At 67.3% G+C, this 20987-nt stretch overlaps 1 protein-coding gene across 11 annotated transcripts in view; it reads right to left on the bottom strand.

Moving 5' to 3' along the window:
• BRSK2 (BR serine/threonine kinase 2) overlaps positions 1-20987 on the bottom strand; it is a 45806-nt gene that overhangs the window by 12468 nt on the left and 12351 nt on the right. For 5 of the 11 annotated variants that reach the window (XR_008426932.2, XM_053925100.2, XM_053925102.2 and 2 more), the window contains exons 2-13: positions 7823-7917; positions 7368-7453; positions 5549-5689; positions 5031-5147; positions 4524-4557; positions 4325-4393; positions 4090-4236; positions 2881-2912; positions 2431-2595; positions 2234-2331; positions 2006-2156; positions 644-709 (exon numbers count right to left, since the gene is read on the bottom strand). Coding sequence is in view for 10 of the 11 variants with exons in the window: in XM_053925100.2 (XP_053781075.1) it covers positions 644-709; positions 2006-2156; positions 2234-2331; positions 2431-2595; positions 2881-2912; positions 4090-4236; positions 4325-4393; positions 4524-4557; positions 5031-5147; positions 5549-5689; positions 7368-7453; positions 7823-7917 (1201 nt within the window). In the remaining variant the exon portion in view is untranslated. Of the gene's footprint in view, positions 1-643; positions 710-2005; positions 2157-2233; positions 2332-2430; positions 2596-2880; positions 2913-4089; positions 4237-4324; positions 4394-4523; positions 4558-5030; positions 5148-5548; positions 5690-7363; positions 7454-7822; positions 7918-20987 lie in introns of those variants that run through there. The other 6 variants (XM_071221367.1, XM_045183449.3, XM_045183446.3 and 3 more) reach the window with 2 other exon arrangements.

The following is a 20987-nucleotide window of genomic DNA, read 5'->3' as shown; positions in this document are numbered from 1 at the left end:
CCCCTGCAGCCACAGGCTGACTGGCACTCACCCCCCGTGAGCCAGCGTGAGCTGTCATTTTGCACCAGGAAGCAGAGAGCAGCAAGGGAGGGAGGGAGCGGCCACCGACTACACGCCCTCCTGCCAGCCCAGCAGCCCCTGGAGACTAAGCTGTAGCTGGCAACAGCCAGGGGTCAGCGGGGCGGGTGCCCAGGCAAGTACAGGGTGGGGGTTCCGGGGGGCTGGGGGTGCAGAGACCCCTGTGACCGTCACACCACCTGCCACCAGCTTGGGGGCCTGCGGTGGGCTCGGGACAGCTGAGCTGCCTCTGGCTGTTGCTTCCACTGGGCCCTAGTGGGCAGCAGGGCAGCTCCAGGACCCAGGTGCCAGTGCTGGACAGACGCCCAGGGAGGTCAACCTGGGCCACCCCAAGCCACCGCAAGGGTGGGCCAGAAGAGGCCTCACTCTTGCAGCCCCTCGGGGCCCGGGGCAGGGAGAGCACAGTGGGTCTCCAAGCCCCTCGGCTGGCCATCGGCCTCGGCCAGCAGCCTACTCCTCCGGGGCCTCAGCCTGGCCTGACCCAGCCCTTCCCCCGGCTTCTGGAAGGTTCCCTTGCCGAAGGGGAGAGGGCTGGGGGGCGGGGGCGGGTGGGCAAGGTGTATACCTGTCTTCTTTGCTGAATTGGGGGTGGGCTTCAGCGATATCCAGGCTTTTACTGAACATTGCTTTACTACAGCGAGAACAAAGCGAGAGAACACAGTTACTGCCCAAGTGCCGCCAGGTGGCCCGGGGGCCAGACCTCCAACGGGTCCGAGCTGGCGCCCACCCCGCCCCAGGCCGGGGCACACAGATGCCAGGGGATGTGGGCTGAGGAGCACCAGGGTCATGGCACACGCCCTGGCGACCTTCAGGGCAGGGCGGCATGGCTGGCCTCGAGGGACACCCAGTACCCACCACCAGCCCCAGCAGGAGGCCTCTGCCACTCAGCCCCAGGGACCGGGACAGGGAGCAGAGCCTCAGCACCTGCTGAGGCCGGACCCGGGCAGCAAAGCAGGAGCCCCTGGGGGCCCTCAAGCCCAGGCAGGTGGGACAGGCAGCACAGGGCGGCACTCAGCCCTGGCGGAGTTCAGACAGGAGCTAGGTGGGAAGCCGCCTGGGGAGCGGCATGCCCACCACAAGCAGGGTAGCGTGGTCAGGGCAGGAGTGTGACCAGTGGGGACCTTCCTCCGGCTCCTCCCCTAGGCTCACCCCGTGCCAGAACAGGCAGGCAGTGGGCCTCCGTGGTCTGGAGACCTGGAGAAAGGCCCTGGAGGGCCGGGACCCCAGGCCAGAGGCCAAGCCAGCCTGGTTCCCCAGGGGGACAGCCCAGTTCAATCCTGACAGTGGCCCCGCTGCCCTGCAGTTCTGTTTGCCGGCAAATTCCCCCAAGGCCTGGCTGACCTGCATGCCCAGCTGAGGAGAGGTGGCTGGGGCTGCTGGACCACCCACAGTGCTCTCCAGCCGGCAAAAGCCTCCACCTGGGCAAGAATGCCACAGCAAGGAGGGGCCCAGGGCTCGCCGGCCAGCCCCAGGTCGGCCGTGGCTATGGAGCCAGGACGCCCGGCCTTCCTGGGGGTCTGCTGGGACAGCCCGCACCTGCTCATCATCCCCAGAACCCTGCTTCCCTGCCCTGGCCCAGCCTCAGGTGACCCCAACACAGGACCAGCAGGAAGTGGGGACAAGCCTGCGGGCTCTGGCCCTAATTGTAGCCTGACCAGGGTCTAGCCCAGTCCACCCCACCTCAGCTCGGCCCAGTTCAGTCCTCTGCAGTCCAGTCTAGCCCAGTCCAGTCCAGGACGGCCTAACACAGCCCAGGCCAAAAAAGCAGAGCCCTGCCCAGGCCAGCGCAGCCCGTGCAGCCCAGTGCAGCCAGCCCAGCCCTAGGGCTGGGGTATGGGGGGCAAAGAGGAGTTAGGCCCAGCATGGCCATTGCTGAGCCGGCCAGGGCACCAGCCAGTCGGGCACTGGCCCCCCCGAAGGCACGCACCTCTGGCCGTGCTGGGCCATCTCGATGGCCCTCCGTGCGGGCACTGGGGAGCCGCCGTCCGTCACGCTGAGCACCTCCATGGACTTGCGCTCAGGCCGCCGCTTGCCATGTCGGTTCAGCATCGGGGAGTCCACGCGCTTCCGGGGAGGGTCTGCGGGAGACGGGGGTCAGGCCAGCAGCCCTGGGTCTGGAGGGTGGGTGGGGCCCGGCCTCCTGGGGGCCTTGTACCTATTTCATTCCTGGGGGGCAGGTCCTCGTCCTCGTGGCTGGGGTACCTTTCTTTCCGGTCCAGGAGGAGGAAATAGATCATCTTCTCCTGGTTCTCCCTGCAGGGGGCGGGGGGCCCCAGGGAGGGCCAGCAGCGTGGTGAGCCTGTGGCCGGCCACAGCCACCCCCCCCGCCCGCGGGGGCCCCCTGGCACGCACTCCTCGGACAGCAGGTCCTGCAGCAGCTTGTTGCGGTCTCGGAAGCAGCCCAGCGAGTGCATGCTGTCCAGCACGTCAGGGTCGATGTCCTCCAGGCTGGGCAGTGAGCGGATTTGCACCTTGCGGGGGATGGGCTGCTCCGGCTCGGGCTCGTTCTTGCCCCCTCTGTGGATGACAGGGCACCCCCAGTGGTCACTGACCTTGGCCAGCCTGAGCCTCCTCCCCCCAGCCCACCCCAGGGGCCCTGAGCCCTGTGGCTCTCTCCCTGTCCCGGCCATGCGCATCTCCTGCGTCCTGCTGTGCCCAGCGCAGGCCAGCCTGTTGGACCCCTGAGCAGGGGGGCGGGACAGGCCTGTGCTGGGCGGGGTCCTCCCACCACCTTCCCTAGCAGGCCCCCTGGGCTGCAGCAGCAGGCGAAGCAGGTGAGGGGCGGCAGGAAAAGCTACTTACATATACCATATGTGTTTCTGAATGTGCTCTAGCTACAAGAGAGAGAAACAGGACGTTAGTATGGAGGGGGCAGGGAGCCCACGTTAGGAGGCCAGAGGGAGCAGGAACGGGGGCAGGCAGGGAAGGGGAGATCACCACAGAGGAAGACCAGTGCGAGAGAGCAGGAGGGGCGGGCTGGGGGTTGGTGGTGAAGGGAAGGTGAGGATGCAGATGGAGAGGAGGGGGCGTAGGAGCAGGAGGGTGGGGATGGAGGAACATGGGAAGGGGCTGTGTTCTCAGCCCCCTGACCCTCTACAGGTAGGGGTGTGGGGGCTGCAGGCAGGGGCAGGAGGCTGGGGCCCTGGCGGCCAAGGGAAGGAAGGAGGAGAGCAGAAGGCAGCCCGGGCGGCCCACCTATGGAAGGGGCTGGGGTGGAGGCCCCCATCCCCAGGACCTCTCCACCAGCCTGCGGACAGCTGGGTTGGGGAGGGTGGGAGAAGGTGGCCTCTTGGTCACCGGCCACCCTTGTCCTGGAGAGGCCAACCCAGGGGGTCCTGCTGCCCTTGCCCAGGGACCTAATACCCTGGCCCCAGCTATGCCCTGACAAGGCTGCTGTCGGAGTGGGGCTTCCCTCAGAACGCCCCGCCTCCCACAAGCCCCAGACCCAGGGCTGCTGTCTTGACCACACCCACTGACAGCTGGCCAGGAAGGGGTGGGGGTGGGGCCGCTCCACAATCGCCCCTGCAGGACCCAGACCGCAGCAGGGCCTGTGCAGGTGCCCACTCCCGTGTCTGCGCACACATTCACACCAGCACACGCTCACACAGGTATGCATCTGTGTGCGTGCCCACACGCACCCTCCACTGCGCCCGCGCATGGGCACGCACACCCATGAACCCTTCTCACCTGCGTGTCCACAGCTGTGCACGCACTCATGCACGTGCACTCCCACGAGCCTATGCACATGTGCAAACAACCGCATGCACTTCACACACATGAACACTCACACCTGTGCACACACGTACATGCGTGCAGGTGTATACCCGCTACTGCGCGCGCACACAGCTGTGCGTGCACTCAGTACAGTACACACACACATGCACACTCGGGGTTCCCTGCACCACACAGGCAAGCACAGGCCTCCCTGCCCAGAGAGGCGGCGTTGAGGGGTCCGCAGTCTTGGCTGGCAGCGCAGGCCCGCACCCTCCGACCCTCCCCGCCCGCACGCACCGTGAGGCGCCGCGCCGCGTCCACCTCGATCATGCCGCGCAGCAGGCTCTGGCAGTCGGGCGGGATGAAGTGCGGCATGTGGAACACGCCCCGCTTCACCTTTTCCAGCAGCTGCCGCAGGTTGTCGTCGTCGAAGGGCAGCGCCCCCTGCCGGCAGGGAACGTCGTCACCACGGGGTGGGAGGCTGGGGGCGGGACAGAGACAGGGGGGCAGGACGTGGACGGGGCGGGCTCACCACCAGGAGCGCGAACAGGATCACCCCGCAGCTCCACACATCCGCCTTGCGCCCGTCGTACTTCTCGCCCTGCGGAGGGCGGTGTGGTTGGCTTCGCGGGGAACGAGGGGGCCAGGCAGAGGGTCTCAGGACCGCCCAGGCGGGGGTAGGGGGCGGCCCGTGGGAAGGGCAGGGTCTGATGTGCGCAGTGACTACTTACCCGGATCACCTCGGGGCAGGCATAGTGAGGGGACCTGGAGGCAAAACCAGCGGTCAGGGCGCAGGCTCGGGACTCGCTGTCCGCGCAGCCAGACTTCGGGATGGCTCCAGGCCCACAGCAGGTGGACGCTGAAAGAGTGGCGCCTCCCCGCTGTCCGGCACACGTCGCCTGGGGAGTCCCCCTTGCGGGGCCCTCAAGCCCACGATAGCCTAAAGGGGCTTTGCGGTCACCCCACCCCCTACTCAGGGGCAAAGACAGATGTCCTTCGACGGATCGCGTGGGTGTACGGGAGTCACCTCCCAGCACCGCCGCTGAGAGGGCACAGAGCCCGCGCGGCCACCCGGGTGACCTGCAGCCCCCTCACCGCACCGCACTTCGGAGCCACCGCCAGCAGCGGAGCCAGGGGTTCTGCGTGCAGTTGAGGCCGTGGGGTGCTGGAGCGGGGATGGGGCTGCAGGGCCGGCCGCGGCCAGGAGAGGGCGCCGCCAGCGCGGAGCGCCCACTCACCCGCAGCTAGTCTCCAGCAGGCTGTCCCCCACCTGCAGGGACGCCATTCCAAAGTCTGCGATCCGGATGTTGTTTTTCTCGTCGAGCAGAAGGTTTTCTGGTTTCAGATCCCTGTGGCTGGAAGAGAGGCAGAGGAGGCTGGCCAGGTAACCTCCCACAAGCCCCGCCCCCAGCACCCAGCCAATGGCAGCCCAGTCTGGTGACGTCACAGGCAGCCAATCCGAAGCCGCCGGCCTGGCGGTTGGCTGCGGGGCCTGGGATGGACTGGGACCCCCACGTGCTACCGGGGCAAGCTGTGCTGTCTTCCCCTGGAGCAGCCCCCCTTGTCGCTCCCCCCCCCACACCTGCTTGGGGCTCATGCCACCGGGGTCCCTCAGTCTGAAGGGCCCCGTTCTCAGGACCCCTGACAAAGAGGAGGAGGCGGCTTCCTGGTGCCAGAGGGGCTTCAGGAGGGGAGGGACTGTGGTCCGGCCTGGCACCGGGGGTGGGGGTGGGGGTCACGTGAAGTCGGCCCGCACCATATGGAGTGGCTGTGGCAGAAGTCCAGCGCTGAGATGATTTGCCGGAAGAACTTCCGGGCCTCTTTGGGGGTCAGCCTCCCCTTCTTAACCAGGTAGTCGAAGAGCTCCCCACCCGACACGTGTTCTAGCACCAGGTATCTGCAGGGTGGTGAGCATCAGGTGGGTGCACAGGCCTGCCCGGCCCATCTCCGGGCCACCCTCAGGTGGAGGGCCCCGCCCACCTCCTCCTGGCAGGCCCACCTCCAGGGCAGCATCTGCAGGAGCCCCTGGTGCTGAGGTCTGGGCGCAGGGCCCCAGGTGTCCCCAGCGCTGAGAGATGCTGCGCCCAGGTGAGAGGGGGGCAATGGTCCCTGACCCTCCTGGAGCTGAGGCCTGGCCCTTCCAGGCAAACCACCCCCGGCCCAGCTCCACACCCGCCAGCCCAGGCTGGGCCCCTGGAGCAGTGGGTGGGTCAGACACTTGGGCCCACAGGGAGCCCTGGCCAGCCCGGTGGCCCTCAAAACTGAGCAAGGGGCCGAAGCAGGGTGCAGCCAGACCAGGGGCCTGTGTGGTGTGGCTTGGCTGCCATTGGACCAGGTATGGGGGTGGGGAAAGAGAGGTCGAAAGATAGAAGGCAGGAAGCCATCCTGGGGGAGGGTGGCTTTGGGGGCAGGACCCCACGCTCCTCTGAGAGTGGAAGCCATCTGTCCGAGCTGAACCTCCCCTGGTGGAGCCCAAGGGAGCAGGTGTCTGGGGTGGGGCAGGAGGTGGTCCTGGGACTCACTGAAGCCTGTGGGGCCTGGGGAGCTTGGGCAGGGGCTGTGCAGACGCCCCTAGGACTCGCTGGTGGGCCCCGTGGGTAGTGGTCCTGGTGGGCTGCAGTGTTTGGGGAGGGCAGCGGAGGGGCGGTGGGCGAAGGGGACGGGCAGAGAACCAGCTGCCTCCAGAGCTGGTCTTGCAGGACTGTAGGGGGGGCACACCCCTCCTCCCCCGGGCCTAAGGAGCCTATCTGCAGAGAGAAGAGGTGGGAGAGGGGCTGGAGACACAAGGCAGAGGTCCCTGGTGGTGTCCTGGCCAGGGCAGGAGGGCCCAGCAGGAAGGGGGGCCTGCTGCGGCCCCGCCTCCAGGCTGCCAGATGCCTTGGGGCTTGGGGCCCCCCTGGGAAGGGGCTGGCTCCAGCAGCACCCGGGATGACCCCCTGCCCACCTTCATCCTAAGCATCCTTTTCCTGTCACAGGGCCTAGACACAGGCTGGACCCCTCCTCAGGCTGTAATCCTAGGCCCTCCCCTGCCTCCCACCCCCTCCAAGGGGGCCTCCTCAGAGCCAGGTGCTCTGCCCCCTGTCCCTGGGTGTACGTCCTCAAAAGCTTCTGGACAGAAGCGAGGCGGTGACCGGCGTCCTGCATGTCCTGCGTGGAGGTGGGCCAGGCCCGCCCCTGCCCCTGCCCGTGCCCACGCTCATGGGACGGCGCCAAGACCCCGCAGGGTGAGCAGCCGCCAGAGCACACGCCCCGTCTCGCCCCTGTCACGTTGTGATGGTGGCCAAGCGCCTCCAGCTCACTGGTGTCAAGCTGGCCTGGGGTGATGGCGTCCCTGCCCCTCAGGGCCCCCCCCCAGGCAGCCCGTCTCCTGCCCGTCTTCAGTGGAACACGGGGGCTGGGCTGCTTGTGCCCCTTGACCGTCCTCCCGGAAGCCCCGTCCCCATGTCTGGCGAAGCCGCGGCGACGCCACCACTGGGGGCTCTGCTGAGACGGTCCCTCTGCTGCCTGCCCCCCCGAACACGCCCACGGGTCCCCCAGCCCTGGCCACCCCACCCTGCACACCCAGCAATACCTACAAATATTTTTTGTTTTCGTAGACGTCGTGCAGCTTCAGGACGTGCGGGTGCTCGATGAGCTTCAGGATGGCGATCTCCCGCTCCACCTGCAGGCGAGGGGCGCGTCACGCCTGTGGGGCTGGGCCCCGGAGACCCTGCCCCACCCTGCCTGCCAGGCCAGGAGACTGGGCTGCTGGGGACACCCCCTGGTCTCGTGGGGGCAGCACGGGCCTGTGGAGCGGGGCCAGGCCAGCCTGGGCGTCTACACCTGGTGGGACAGGCCGGCCCACGTGGCACCGCACACAGCCCCACAGGTGCTGGAGCGCTGTCACCGTCGCCTGCTCCCAGGTGCCCAGCAGGGCACACTTGCCCCGCCCCCAGGCCCCACTCAGAGTGGCTGAGGGACAATAGCAGCCACCCCGAAGGCTGGGCTCCGGGGCACAGCCCTGCTGAAGAGAGTCCCCCACCCCCCTCACCTTCATCAACACGGACTCGCTGAGCTTCTCCCGGTTGACGATCTTGACGGCCACCTTCTGGCACGTGACACAGTGGACCCCCAGCTTCACGAGGCCTGGAATGGGGGGAAGCCCGTCAGACCCACCGGGGCTGCTGCGCCCAGGGTGTTCCTGGGGGTGGCCTCAGCCTCCCCCCACCCAGGGCCCTGACCAGGGAGGGCCCCACTGGCTCCCAACCCCAACCCCTCACTCAGAGTCTGGCTTCTGCCCCAACCCTCCCCTGCAGCAGGACTCCAGCTGGGCCCCTGCGGCCACTGTCTGCCCCCCCACTCCCTGGTCACAGCCCAGAACAGCTTCGTGTCCCTGCATCCCCACCCACGTGTCCGGCCCAGAGTCCCTCCCTCAGGCCTCCAGTGACCCGGACTCACCCAACAAGGGAGACTGGGTCCAGCTCTGCCCCACCCAACACTGTCCCTCCCCCAGCAGGCTCAGCCTCCACCACCCTACAACACCCGCCCATCACCCTCCTTTCAGCCTGCGGACCCCTGGACGGAGGTGGCTGGGACCCAGCCAGGCCCATGGTCGGCCAGGCAGCCGCACCTCAGCCCCTCCGCTGGGGGAGCGTCCGGCTGACCCTGCTCCCCTGGCCACTCTGCAAGGACCCACAGCCCCACATCTCATCTGTACAGCTGGGCGCCTGCCTCCACTCTGCTGGGGTGTGCCACGCCCTGCCTCTGCCTTGGTCACCCAGCCCCCTGCCAGCTGCCCTCTGCTGGACTGCCCTATGGCCTCGGCCCTGACGCCCCGCCCCGCCCAGTTTGGGGGCCTGAGCTCTGTCATGTGAGGGGCCACCCACGACCACAGTGCTGCAGCCTGACGCTGACTCCTGCTGTCCTGAGGGACGCGAACCTTGTCAGGTCCCCCTTCTGGGAATGCTGGGGGGGCTCCCACTCTTTCATGTCTGATTCCAGAAAGTGGCCCCACAGTGCTCCTCCTCCCTTGTGGTCGTGACCGGGACACCTTCTCATGGTCCCTGACTGCTTGGGTTCGTCTCCTCCCTTTTTACACTGGGGCAGGGGTTCTTACTAATTTCCAAGAGCCCTTGTCCTATGTCCCCCTAATCAATCACACATCTCAGCTCCCTCTCTGGCCCTGCACCCCGTCTCCTTCTGGCACGCTTCACGAGGCCCGCTTCTCCAATGGTCACAGCCTCTGCCTTGTCATGGCCGGGAGATGAGCCTGTGTCCCCCAGAGGCACAGCAGCCAGGCACAGAGAGGGGGAGCCTGGCCCGGGGCCCTGAAGCTCCAGCCCCAGAGAGGACAGACACCCAGCAGAGTGATCCTGCCAAGCCCAGCTCCCGCCTGGGAAGGGCTGCAGGCTCCTGGGGCCTCTCACCAGTGGCCTCTGATCCACTCAGGAGCCCCGCGGTTCCCGGTCGGGTGGGAGAAAACAGCCCCTGCATGCTTCCATCAGAGCCCGCAGCCTGGACTCCCCGCCTCTAGGACCACCGGGCCGGCACCGACCTTCCCCTCCTTGGCCCGGACGCGGAAACAAGTGGTCGCAGCCAGAGTTCGAGGCAGAATTGCCCGGGAAGTCCCCACAACAAGGTTGACAGGCCAAGAGGAACCAGGGGACAGCGGTGGCAGGAGGCAAAGGCCACTGCCTGGAGAGGGACGGGCCCTACAAGTCCCGAGTGTCCAGCACAGAGGCCCGATGCGGTGGGTTTTGGGGAAGATCCCAGAAACGCCCGCCTGTGAGCCTGAGAAACCCCACAGGGTGGGGTGCCAGGGGCATGAGTCAGGCGGGCGCAGCCGTTCATTCAGCAAAACAGGAACAGTGACATCTCACGGCGCATTTCAGTGGCCAGGGCCGGTCACCGGCTTCTCAACACACGTAGAAACAGCGACACCCCCGAAACGCTCAGACCCGGACGGAGGATGCTGATTACAGGGCGCCCGCGCAGCGACTCTGTGCAGGCGTTCTCTCCCACCGTGAGTCCCTGGAAGGCCACGCTGCAGATTCGTGGGGCACCGTCCTCCTTCCAGAGAGGGACGCACGGGGCCTTGTGCTGACAGGCAGAGAGAGCATGGTGCCGGCTGGCCGGCACTCCAAAAGCGGAAACGCAGGCAGGGCAGAACCGGGCCCCCAGTGTTGTGAGCTGGGCTCCCGTGGCGTGAGCTGGGCTCCCGCGGCCTCCCTGTGCCACAGACAAGGCAGCGTGGCTGTGAGGTCACCAACTGGTGCATGCTGCCCAGAAAGACGGAGAGGACTGAGGGACAGTGGGCATGGGGGGGGCGGGGATGAGCCCCAGGCTGTGGGCAGGGCCGGCCACTCCCTCGGAGCTGCTTGGGGGGCCTGTGGCCAGGACACACAGCCGGGTGTCCCAGAACTCCGGTGGCTCCCTCCCCACCTTGCAGCCTGCCACCTGCTGCCTCCCTGACCGACAGACTCCGGGGTGCCCTCGAAGTCTAGCAGGGTAGTGCCCCTCCTTGGTGAAGCTTCCCTGCCCCCCCGGGGCAGTGGCTCTGCCTGGTGTGCTGCTCCCCCACAGCCCGGGATCTCTGTGGGGATTGAGCTTCCCAGCCTCCTGCTGGTGGTCCCTGGGGGCAGGCAGGGAGCGACTGCCGGGGCGGAAACAGCGGCTGCTGGGGAAGCCCTCAGCTGCCCCCTCCCCCAGCCCTCCACACACTCAGGCTGTTACCCAACTGGTGTTTCATCTCTAATTATTGTCTTTACAGCAAACACAGGCACTCTTGGGGAGAGGGAGGCACAGAGGCGGTCCGGGTGGGAGGAGTTGGGTGCCCCCCCCGTGGGTGCTGGCCACCTGCTCCCCTGCAGGATGGGGCTCAGCCCTCAGGGAGCCTCAGTCCATCTGCAAAAGAAGGAGAACCCTGGGGGGAAGCCTTCCTCAGGGAGGACTGGGGTGCAGTTCCTACAGTTTTGCCCCCAAAAGACCTTTGCAGTTGTTCCCAGCCGGTTGCCTGGGCCAGGCCCTCGCAGGTGGCCCCACGGCCACCAGTCCCCAGGGTCCTCCCAGCACATCCCGGCCACCCTGTAGCAGGTGGGCAGCAGGGTGCCTGTCCACTTGTCCAGGAGAGCTCCGTCCTGGGTGGAGCCAGCCTGGTCTCCACCCACCGGTCTTTCTGCATTTGAGCACTTAACCTCTGGCGTCTACTCCCTGAAGGCTGCCAGCACAGCGACCTGCGGATCAGCTCGGACCCCACACTCCTCGAATCCGGGATGTGCTGGAAGGTCCTCACTGCTGGGAACCACACCCACCACGCACTCCAACCTCCAGACACAAACCTCTGCACGACCCTGGGACCCGGTCAGCCTGCCTGTGGGTGACCGCGCAGGTGCCCCAGGCTCCTCCATGGTCAGCAAAGCCCAGGGAGGGACGGCCCTGGGCCACGTCTCATTCAGGTCACCAGATCCCCAGGTGGCATCTCCCTGAGCACCACCGCTCCTGGGGTGTGGGCCCAGCCCAGGGAACTGAGCTGGCCCTGGGGCGGCCCTGTTTCCCACTCCATTACTCTCAAGGCACAGCACAGCTGCCCCTCCTGCCCCTCCCCGCCTAACCCCCCCACCTTGCTGTCCCCCCCACCCCCGGAAAGCCCCAGACAGGCCCTGTCGTCTGCTGGCTGGCCCTGGGGCGGCCCTTTCCTGACCCCTCCACCCCACCCTCCCCAGCCACAGACCTGGGTCCCCTACCCAAGTCCCCTCCTGCCACGGACCAGTTCCGTCCCTCCTGCCCGGGAAGGGGGTCATGCACTTCAGCACACTGCCACCTCGTGGCCCAGTACACCAAGCACCTGGCTCTGTGTCAGCTGCTCCTTGGCCCTGGTGACAGGGAGCAGCACCCTGAGACTTATGGGGGACAGGGAGCATCAGAGTCCCAGCTCTGAGTCCCCTCCTGACCCAGAGGAGGAACAGGGTGGCCCCTCTCCGCCCCTCCCTGGTCCGGCCACTAAGGCCAGCAGGACCACTCCGGCCGGCACTGGTGCCTGGGACAGAGGGTGGACTTCCTCTCCAACTGCACCTCTGGGGCTGCAAGCAGAGCTCACGGCGACCCACTTCCCCGCTGCCTCACAGGCCTCCATGCAGGACGGGGGGTGGCGCTGGGGCAGCTCCGTGGCTGAACACAGCAGACACACCCAGCTTCCTGGAGCTGTGGGGCATCAGTCCCCCTCCCCCGCCTGGGCTCCCCTGCGTGGGGGTGGAGGTGCGCCGCTGGCTCTGGGGAAGATGAGTCAGCAGAGTGCCCGCCCTGAGCCAGCACGGCCGCCTTTGGGCTGGCAGCGCCAGGGTACCGGGGGAAGCCCCCGTGCCAAGTGGGGCTGGGGCAACACTGCTGTGGTGACGGAGGGGCCAGGGGACCAACCCCATGGCCTCTGCTGAGCAGCCTGGGTCCAAGCTTAGGGCCTGCAGGCTGCCCTGGATCATCCTGGGACCCAAGCATTCCAGGAGCTGCAGACACAGCCCCACTCCCGGGCCAGGCCCCACATGCCAGCCCCCGGGGCCCTCATCTGGGCCTTACCTGAGTGGGGGCCTCACTAAAGCGGGGAATGGCGTTCCCCGTCAGCAAAGGCCTTGATGGTGCCTGGGGACCCTTTGGCCGTGGGCTTCTCCAAGAAGCTGAGCCCCCTGCCAGTTCTCCGGGGCACCGGCTGGAAGAGAGGGAGGCCCTGCTCCCTCTCTTGGGTGTCTTCACCCGCTGCACCTGGCCCTGCAGCCCCCCCTCCTCGTCCTGGCTCTTCTTGCCACTCTGTCACCCCTGCTGCTACAGTAAAACACCCCGGGCCCCACCTCCTGACAGCAGGCACCACACTGCACCACAGCCCGGGACCCCCACCTCCTGACAGCAGGCACCACACTGCACCATAGCCGCTCTGCACGGCCAATGCAACGTGGCAGAAAGGGTGGCCTTTCCTCCCACGGTTGGACGGTGATGGCACAGCATCCTCACAGGGTCCTGCGCCTTGGGTCTCCACTCGGAGGAGCCCGCTGCTGGTCTCCTTGCCTGTGGGAACACCCCACGGCAGCCAGGAGTCGGCCCTGCCACACCTCAAACCCCAGGAGACCCCTGAGCACGGTTCCGCAGCTCAGTGGCCCCGGGACCCCTGACCCTCAAGCCACTGGGTTTGGGGTAACTTGTCATTCAGCAACAGACCGGGAACACGCTCAACCCCCGGACTACCCGGCCACAGAGGCATGCTCAGGGCTGGCACCTGGTACGATGAGCACTTGTGGGGGACAGACTGTCTCATGGGGGGACCTCAGCTGCACCCTGGCCAGGGCGGGCAGTTCCTGCTGGTCCTGCAAGGGAGCTCCAGGAGGCCAGCTCCAGGGGATGGCAGCTCACGGAGCCTCTCCTGAGCCGCAGGGACACCGTGGAATCCACCTGGGCCCCCCGACCACAAATGGAGTGTGGCCCCGAAAAGATACATCCAAGCCTTGGTGCCGGGACCCCATGAAGGTGGCCTCGTTTGGAGAGGGGGCTTTGGCAGAATGGAGTCCCGAGGTCACAGGGTACGCGGAGGCCCTCAAAGGCAGCCACCTGTGCTCCTAAGAGAGGAAGGCAGAGAGGAGCGGTGCAGACGCAGGGCAGCCCCTCGATGTGGGGCGTGGGGCCGGCTCCCTCACAGCCTCAGGAGGAGCCAACCGGCAGGCTCCGGCCTCTAGAACGGGCAGAATAAGGCTCGTTTGTCAGCGACCGGGTGTGTGGCGGTGTGCGGGGCCCGGGGAACAGGCACAGGCACCTTCAGCTCGTGAGAGCACACCCCGCCAGGACCGTGCTCAGGGGGCTCCCTAAGACGTGAGCTGCTCCCCGCACCCATACAAACGTGGCAAGTGTGTCCCAGGCTCCCACCAGCACACAAGCACTGGTTGGGGGGGAGCTCTCAGGCCTGGAGACACTGAGGGTGGAGCTTGGGGGAGGGATGTGGGTCCCGTGGCCTCTGCACCAGCCACAGTGCTGGCCCAGCAGGCACGGTTTGGGGCCGGCGGGCTGCAGGCCACTCAGCCAGGAGCCACGGCTGAGCCTGGGGCACGGTGGGCTTAGGCCTGGATGGGGCCCCTTGAGCCAGAAATGTCTACTCAGAACCAGGGCCCCCAAGTGTCCAGCACTTGAACGTGGGTCCTCACGACAGCCCCGCTCTCCTCAGAAATGTCGAAGTACGAGGGGTGGGGGTGAAGCCTGCGGGAGCCCAGTCCCGGCTCCTCCCCGAGGGGCGCAGGCACTAACTCCGCCTCTCCGCCCGCTCTGTGCGGGCTGAGGGAGGCAAGCTCGCGCTGGGCAAGGAGGTGGGGCACAGCCGAGAGGCGCAGGGCCGGCAGTGCTCAGTTCTCACCGAGGGGCCAGGCAGTCTGCGGGAGCCCGGGGAATGGAGCCACTTTCAGCACCATGGACAGGGCCGCCCCGGCTCTGCGCGGGGGCGGCGCCGCCCAATGGGGTCAGGGACCGCAAGGGACACAACAGCCTGTGGGATGCCAGCTTCAGGGTGCCCTTGGAAGCCTCCTCCGGCCACACCCCAACTCCACCCTGGGCTTGAGGCCTAGACCCGAGGCCCGTTGGTCCTGGGGGTCATGGCAAGGCGGCGACCTGTCTGCCCAGGAAGCCCCTGCCTCCGAGGGAGGACGGGAGGACGGCGGCCACAAGCCGAGACCTGGGGTCGGCTCGGCGCTGGAGGACGGTTTGGGGGCCGCCCCTACCCAGGCCAAACCTCGCCGGCCACGCCCCGCCCCTCCTGTGCCCGGGTCCGGGGCCCCGCGCGCCGCGCTCTCGTCTGGCTTCCAGTTCACTCCTCGAGGACAGAGGACGATCCGGCGCCGGGGGGCGAGGAGCGCAGGGCTGGTGTTGGGTTCGGGGGCTTAGCAAGCACGGTCACCCCGGGGCCCCCCGGGTCCAGTCCGGGTGACGCCCAGGCCCAGCAGGCCCGTTGCAAACGCTCTGGAGCGTGCGGGCCCCGGGCCTCCGATCCCCATCCCGGCGGACGCCGCGGGGGCTCCTTAGACTCAGGCTGCGCGCGGCAGGAGCGGGCGGCGCCGACGTCACAGCGCCGCTCGTTCCCCCCTAGTCAGCGGGCCCCAGAGGCCTTCTGCTCGCGCCCGCCGACCTCCTTTCTCGCCGCCCGCCCCGGCCGGCTAGTCGTGGGCTGAGCGGGAGCCCCAGTTCTCGCAGCCTCTCCTCCTCCGTTTGGGGGGCGGGGCTGCAATGCCGGAATCCTGCGCCCCACCCTCGCCACCGCATCCTCTCCGGCGTGGGGAGGCCCTGCCCACCGCAGCTGCACCCCCACAGCCCACCACGCGCCGGCCCCTGGTTCACACCCATGCACGCTCCCCCGTGTCAGGAAAGAGACCCCGATGTAGGGGCCCGGGGCAGGGGGCAGAGAGGGGGAGACTGGGCACCCCAGCGCGGCTCCTCTCAATATAGACTCCGCTGTCTCCTTCGCCCACCAGCGCCAGGCAGGCGGAGGGGAAGGGGGGGCGCGTCTCTTGGGAAACAACTGTTCACGCTCTGAAAAGGAATCTCTCAAATTAAATTAATTAAGCCCTGAAATATTTCACACACCCTACAGCGTGGGGCCGCCTCTGCCGAGATCCCTGCCCTCCCCACTCACAGCCCCTAAACAGGACAAGGGGCACTGCTGTCCCCTCTTCCGGACAGACTGGAACCGCTGCCCCCCACCCCCACCATAGCCCCTGATCCAACGAGGAAGGAGTGTGTGTGTGGGGGGGTGCATTCCTGCGCTCCTTACATAATGCAGGGCTGTTCTGCTACCGGAGGCCTCTCCCTCTCCCCAGGAGCGTCACCACTGCAGTCCCAGGATGGGCCCCGGCGTGCCCCCTAACACCCTTTCCTGGTAAAGACTGGCAGTCTGCAGGCAACTCAGGACAAGAGCCCCTGAAATTCAGAAGACACCCCCGGCCAAAGCTCCCTCTCTCGGGGCTGCACCCAACTGATGGGAAGATGCTGAAGAGAACCGCCACTTGGAGCCCCAGAGTCAAGGACCCAGAGGGGGTTGAGGGCGCTGGGGACACAGACACTCCTCCCAGGGTGGCCCAGGCCAGACTTACGAGATGCAAGCTGAGAAGGGGCGAAATGCTGGGCCTCTGCTGGCCACCAGGGGATGCCAAGTGCCCAGGTCTGCAGGCTCAGCAACAGGGGCAAGCCCTAGGCTCCCCCATCCTTGCTGGTGTGGACACAGGCGGGACGGGAGCACCCCCTGTGGCTGGGGGGTGGTCCACACAGGGCCTGGAGGCATTTCCCAAGCAGGCTGCTGTGAGGTGCGCATTCAGAGAGGGAAGCAGGGGAGAAGGCCGCCCGGAGGACCCTGCTGCCCGGTGGTGGAGGAGGAGGCAGAGTGTGGAGTTCCGGGCCCAGGAAGGGGCCGGGACAGGTGTGGGGCCTGGGCAGGGTGGGGGTGGGGGTGCGGTGTGGACACCACACAGCCCAGCTCCCTCAAGTTTTTGAAGAGGGAGCCTGGCGGGGGAGGGCCGGCTCTCAAAGCATCCTGGAGAGCTCTGGAAGGCAGGTAGGCAGGGGCAGGTGACGGGCAACAGGGGGCCCTAGAGAGGCTGGTGTGTCAGCGTCAGGCCTGAGGGCAGGGCTGCAAATGCAGCGGGGCCCTAACTGAGGGGGTAGGACGGGGGGGGGGGGGGGGCTTCCTTCTCGCCATGCCAGGACGCCGGATAGCCGGAGTCCAGCATGGCAGCGCCGGGAGGTGGCTGTGAGCCAGCCCTCGTGGTTCTGTTGTGCGAAGGGCCATGGGAAATGACGTCCAGGACGGTGGCAGTCACCCAGCCCCCCGGGAGGGGCCCATTCTCCACGGGTCTCCTCCAGCAGGGAGGGGTATGCTCACCATGCAGCCCCCAGGGGACCACATCCTTGACCACCAGTGTCCCCAAAGATGGCATGAGGGGCTGATGGAATGCAGGGCACAGCAGGTCCCACGGACACCAGGCCCCCGCCAGCTCTGCCTGAAAAGGCACTGACCTGGGGTCACAAGGGCCCCAGGACAGGGCTGAGCCCCAGCCCACAGGCCCTGATGCCCCATGCCCCTCCTGAGCTGGGGGTCTCTATCACCTGCTGGGTTGGGGGCAGATATCAGCACACCTGTGGTGGGGGACAGTGAGGGGAGGGGTGCAGCTGGAAGGAGGAACACAGGACCTCTTAGAACGGGGCCCAGGCCACCTGGGGTGGGGGTGACTTCACCCCTCCCCCACCATACCAACACAAGGCCTCAAGGGGAATCCCTGTCCTGGGTCAGTGACACCGGAGGGCCCCTCACAAGAGGCTGCAGGGGAGGGGGGCGGGGACGAGCAGGGTCCCCTGGGCTGAGGAGAGTGTGGTGGGTCGGGGCACACACCCTGGGGAGCAGGGCTGCCCTTGGGGGTCCCGAGGAAGCCTCAGCGAGACTCGGTGCTGAGGGCTGCAGGGGGATGGGCATTGCCAGGGGCTCCCAGGGGTGCTCTGGGGCACTGGGGCCAGCACAGCAACCCCAGGGCAGGCCTGCCAGGCCCACGATACCACAGAGAAACCAGCCCCAGCGCCCTGGCCTTCCCGCAGTGGCCGGGCAGGCAGCCAGCAGCCTTTGCGCCCAGGGGTGGGTGGTGCCAGGCCCAAGGACGCAGCTCAGGTGCAAGCGCCCCACCGGGGAGCCTCGAGCTGGGCCTCACCTGATGCCCTCGAACGTGCATGGGCCCTGCCCATGGGAGGGGGTATCTCACTCAACACTCGTGTGCACACGTGGCCTCATGGCCTCACACGCGGATCAGTCACACCCTCCTGGGCAGGCACCGACACAGGCCCGTGAGCAGGAACCAGTGCAGTGGCAGCAAGGGGGCTGGGGTGCAGGGGAGCGTTCAGGCCCCATGCGAGCAGGTGACCATCCTGGGGAGGCGGAGCCCTCCCCTCCCCACCCACTGGGCCCTGACTGGGTGGCAGTGGGTGCCGGAGGTCCGGCCGGGGGCTGGCTGGGGCAGTACTCACAGTGGGCAGGCCTTGGCTCTGGGGTAGACACCCCTGTGGTCAGTGTGCCCCAGCTGAGCCTTCTCCCCAGTTCAGGGGATGGGGGCAGAGCCACGCCCACTGCCCAGCTGCAGCCCCCCACTCTGCCCACTGACTCAGGCCATCAGGGTGATCAGGTGGGAGCGATGGCCTCTTTCCAGTCTGCCCTCTGGCCCAGGAGCCAGGCGGGGAGGGGTGGGCGGGCCGCTGTGGGAACTCAGATGGGTTTGCATCTAAAACCGTCCTGCAGGGGACGGGGCTGCTCTGGGGGCCTGGGGGGGAGGAGCCTGCTCAGTCTGGAGGCCAGGCCCCCAGCCCCATCCCTGAAGGATCCCCAGCTGGTCTCTAAGGCCCCAGCCGCCTCATACAAAGCCCTCCCCCTCCTCTCTCCTGCCAAACCGCCATCTGTCGCCATGGTGACGGAGCAGAGGAGGCAGGCGGCCCTTAGAGCTCTCCCCACCCCCTCCTCTCCCACTCCTTCAGCTGGGCCAGGGCTCTGGGCTCCAGGCTCTGGAGCAGGCGGCTGGCTCGGCCCCCATGAGCCTGGGAGCTCCAGGCCCAGCCTCGCTGACACCTGCTTCCTGCACAGAAGGCCAGGCAAAGCCCTCCCAGGACGTCAGCTTCCAGAGTCCTGTCCTCTGGCTCCGCCAAAGTGCCAACCTGTCCCACACTGGCAAACGGCTGGTGGCCACCGACCCACTTCCCCTCTGTGCATCCACCAAGAAGCAACCCGCCCTGTCCACCCTGAGACCAGCTCCAGGGGAAAGGGACGGCCGCCTACTGAAAGGGTGGCAACCAGCAGGTGTCCGCACCTGCACCTGCTTCCCCAGCCGAGCTCCCATGGGGCTGAGGAGACAGGAGGGTGAGACCAGGGCGGCCCAGGTGGCGAACATGCGCAGCCCCAGCCGCGTCACCAGCCCCGTCTAGCACATCGCCACGGTCACGGTGCAGCTCTCCTGCCTCCGCGGGGCAGACCCCCAGTGCCCCTTGGGCAGCGAGGCCCTGGGCCCAGAGAGGCTGGGAGACCTGCTGGGAGGCACCCGGCACTGGAGCAGCGGGCACAGGCAACCGCTCACAGCCGGCCACAGGCCTGAGCACACAGGTCTCCTCTTTCTTTTGTGTTCTGGGGCCTGGCTCGCTCGTGCTGTCCCCAGCAGCTCCTGCCGCTTCTCCCCATTCCACAAGGTCACGGACACTCGGACTCCAGGGGGCCAGAGTCGGTCTCCACCTGGGCCCACACCCGAGACACCACAGGGCCCTCGAGACAGTGACGGCCTCCCCAGCCCCGGGCGTCCTCGAGCCCCTTGGTCCCCCTCTGCACCCTTGGGCCACTGTCACTCTCCACCCTGGACCTTCTCTGGGCAGAGCTGACTCAGAGCTGCCCAGTTCCCCAGGGAGCGAAGCAGCTCGGACGTAGAAACCTGCCGGTGCGTGGCTGTCCTCAAAGCAGCCGAGGAGGACACACAAACACCCAGCCCACAGGCGCTGCAGCAGCCGCCCGCGCAGGGCAGCGTCAGAGGGCCCAGGCCTGGATGGGCCAGCAGACAGTTCCCAGAGAGGCTGGCCTTCCAGGCTCAGGCACGTGGCCTGGGAGTGGGAGCGGGACCCGTGGGGCTCGAGGCAGAGATGGGGGGGCCATGGAAGCAAGCCTCTCTTCCTTCCCCAGGGGCCCCAAAGTCCCAGGGCCACCTCCCCTGTGGGTCCAGGAGGCTCAAATCCCCCCAGAAACTATGTCCACCCAGTTCCTTCCCAGGGTTCCTTCTGTGGTCCTGGGCTCCGTCTCACAGGTGGGCTGCAGGTGGTGCAGGCCCAGGGGAGGGGGAGGAGGCCCTGACAAAGGCCATCCAGACCCCCCACCTTGAGGAGGGGCACTGGCAGAGAGGGGGCAGGGATTCCCTCTCCCCAGCCAAGTAGGGTCTCCCAGCCTCTCCCAGCTTCAGCAGCTCCATGGTTGCCATGGCGACCACAGAGGCCACCGGAGACACAGGGGGTGTATGATGAAACAGGGCACCCCTCCTTCTCCCTCCCCCAACCCCACTTCCTCCCACACCAGCACCAACTCCCTGAACACCAGGAGCCCCCAAGCAGGCCCACACACCCCACTCACCCTGGAGCCGGGCAGGAGGATGGACGCTCCTCCCCCTACAGTGGTCTCTCCTGTGTCCCATCTCCAGGCAGGGCTGCCCCAGAGCCATCAGGACGCCCCCTGTCCCCCTCAGCCAGGGCAAGTCCACCTGCCCAGCCAGTGTTCCGGAGGGGCGCCCACCCACTGGGCCTTCAGCCCCACAGGCTCAGGGCACCGGCCCCCCAATGCTGGGCACCCACCCTGAGGGCTGGGCCCACCGCTCTGCCAGCCACACTCAGCCCAGGGGGACCCCACCGCCTTATCAGGCCACAAGTGCCGGGAGCCCAGCAGTCCCAGGGGGTGCCCAGGGGCCTGGCTCCTCAGCGCCCCCCTCGGGCCGACCCTTCCCAGAACATCCCCACTTCCCACTTCTCGCTGGAGGAGGGGCCGCTAGTCCCTCAGGGCCTGTGACCACAGTAGAGATTTATTAACCGGCTTTTCAATCCGATACTGTAAAATTAGACCAGTGAAACATTTTGATTGAATCCAGGAACTACTCGGTAATTCAATCTGGTAAATTGTTTTTGTTTTTTTTTTTAAGCTGGTGCCCTAGTTTCTAAAGCCTCGGGACTGGGGGCGGATGCTGGTGGCCGGCCAAGCCCTGCAGGCTGGGAGCGGGAAGGTGGGTGGCCGGGCACAGGGGCTGCCGTGACGGGAAAGCCGTAGATCATTTGCCGGGAAGCCAGGCTCCGGGGGCAGGGTCACAGCTGCGGTGGACAGGCCGTGGGGTGACCAGGAGGCATGGCCAGCAGCTGTCCACCCCCCAGCCGTGTTGGGGTGAGGGGTGGGCGGGTAGCGCAGGGACAGACCCGTGGTTTGCAGCAGGAGTGACCTGGCGTCAGTGATGAGTGTGGCTGGTGAGTGGAGGGGTCCCAGGCAGAGGTGGGTGACCTGTGGTCCAGGCCCCATCTGTCCAGCTGAGCTCGGACCCCACCAAGCCCCAGGGATGGCAGGACGGTGGTGGGGTGGCCATAGTGATGAGGGTGGAAGTGCCCTCTGGGGAGCCGGAGGGGGTCTCCGCCTGTCCCGACACACACACAGACAGACACAC

The sequence above is a fragment of the Desmodus rotundus genome, chromosome 5, assembly GCF_022682495.2.
Source record: "Desmodus rotundus isolate HL8 chromosome 5, HLdesRot8A.1, whole genome shotgun sequence".
NCBI lineage: Eukaryota > Metazoa > Chordata > Mammalia > Chiroptera > Phyllostomidae > Desmodus > Desmodus rotundus.
This window is presented reverse-complemented; position numbering and strand designations above follow the sequence as displayed.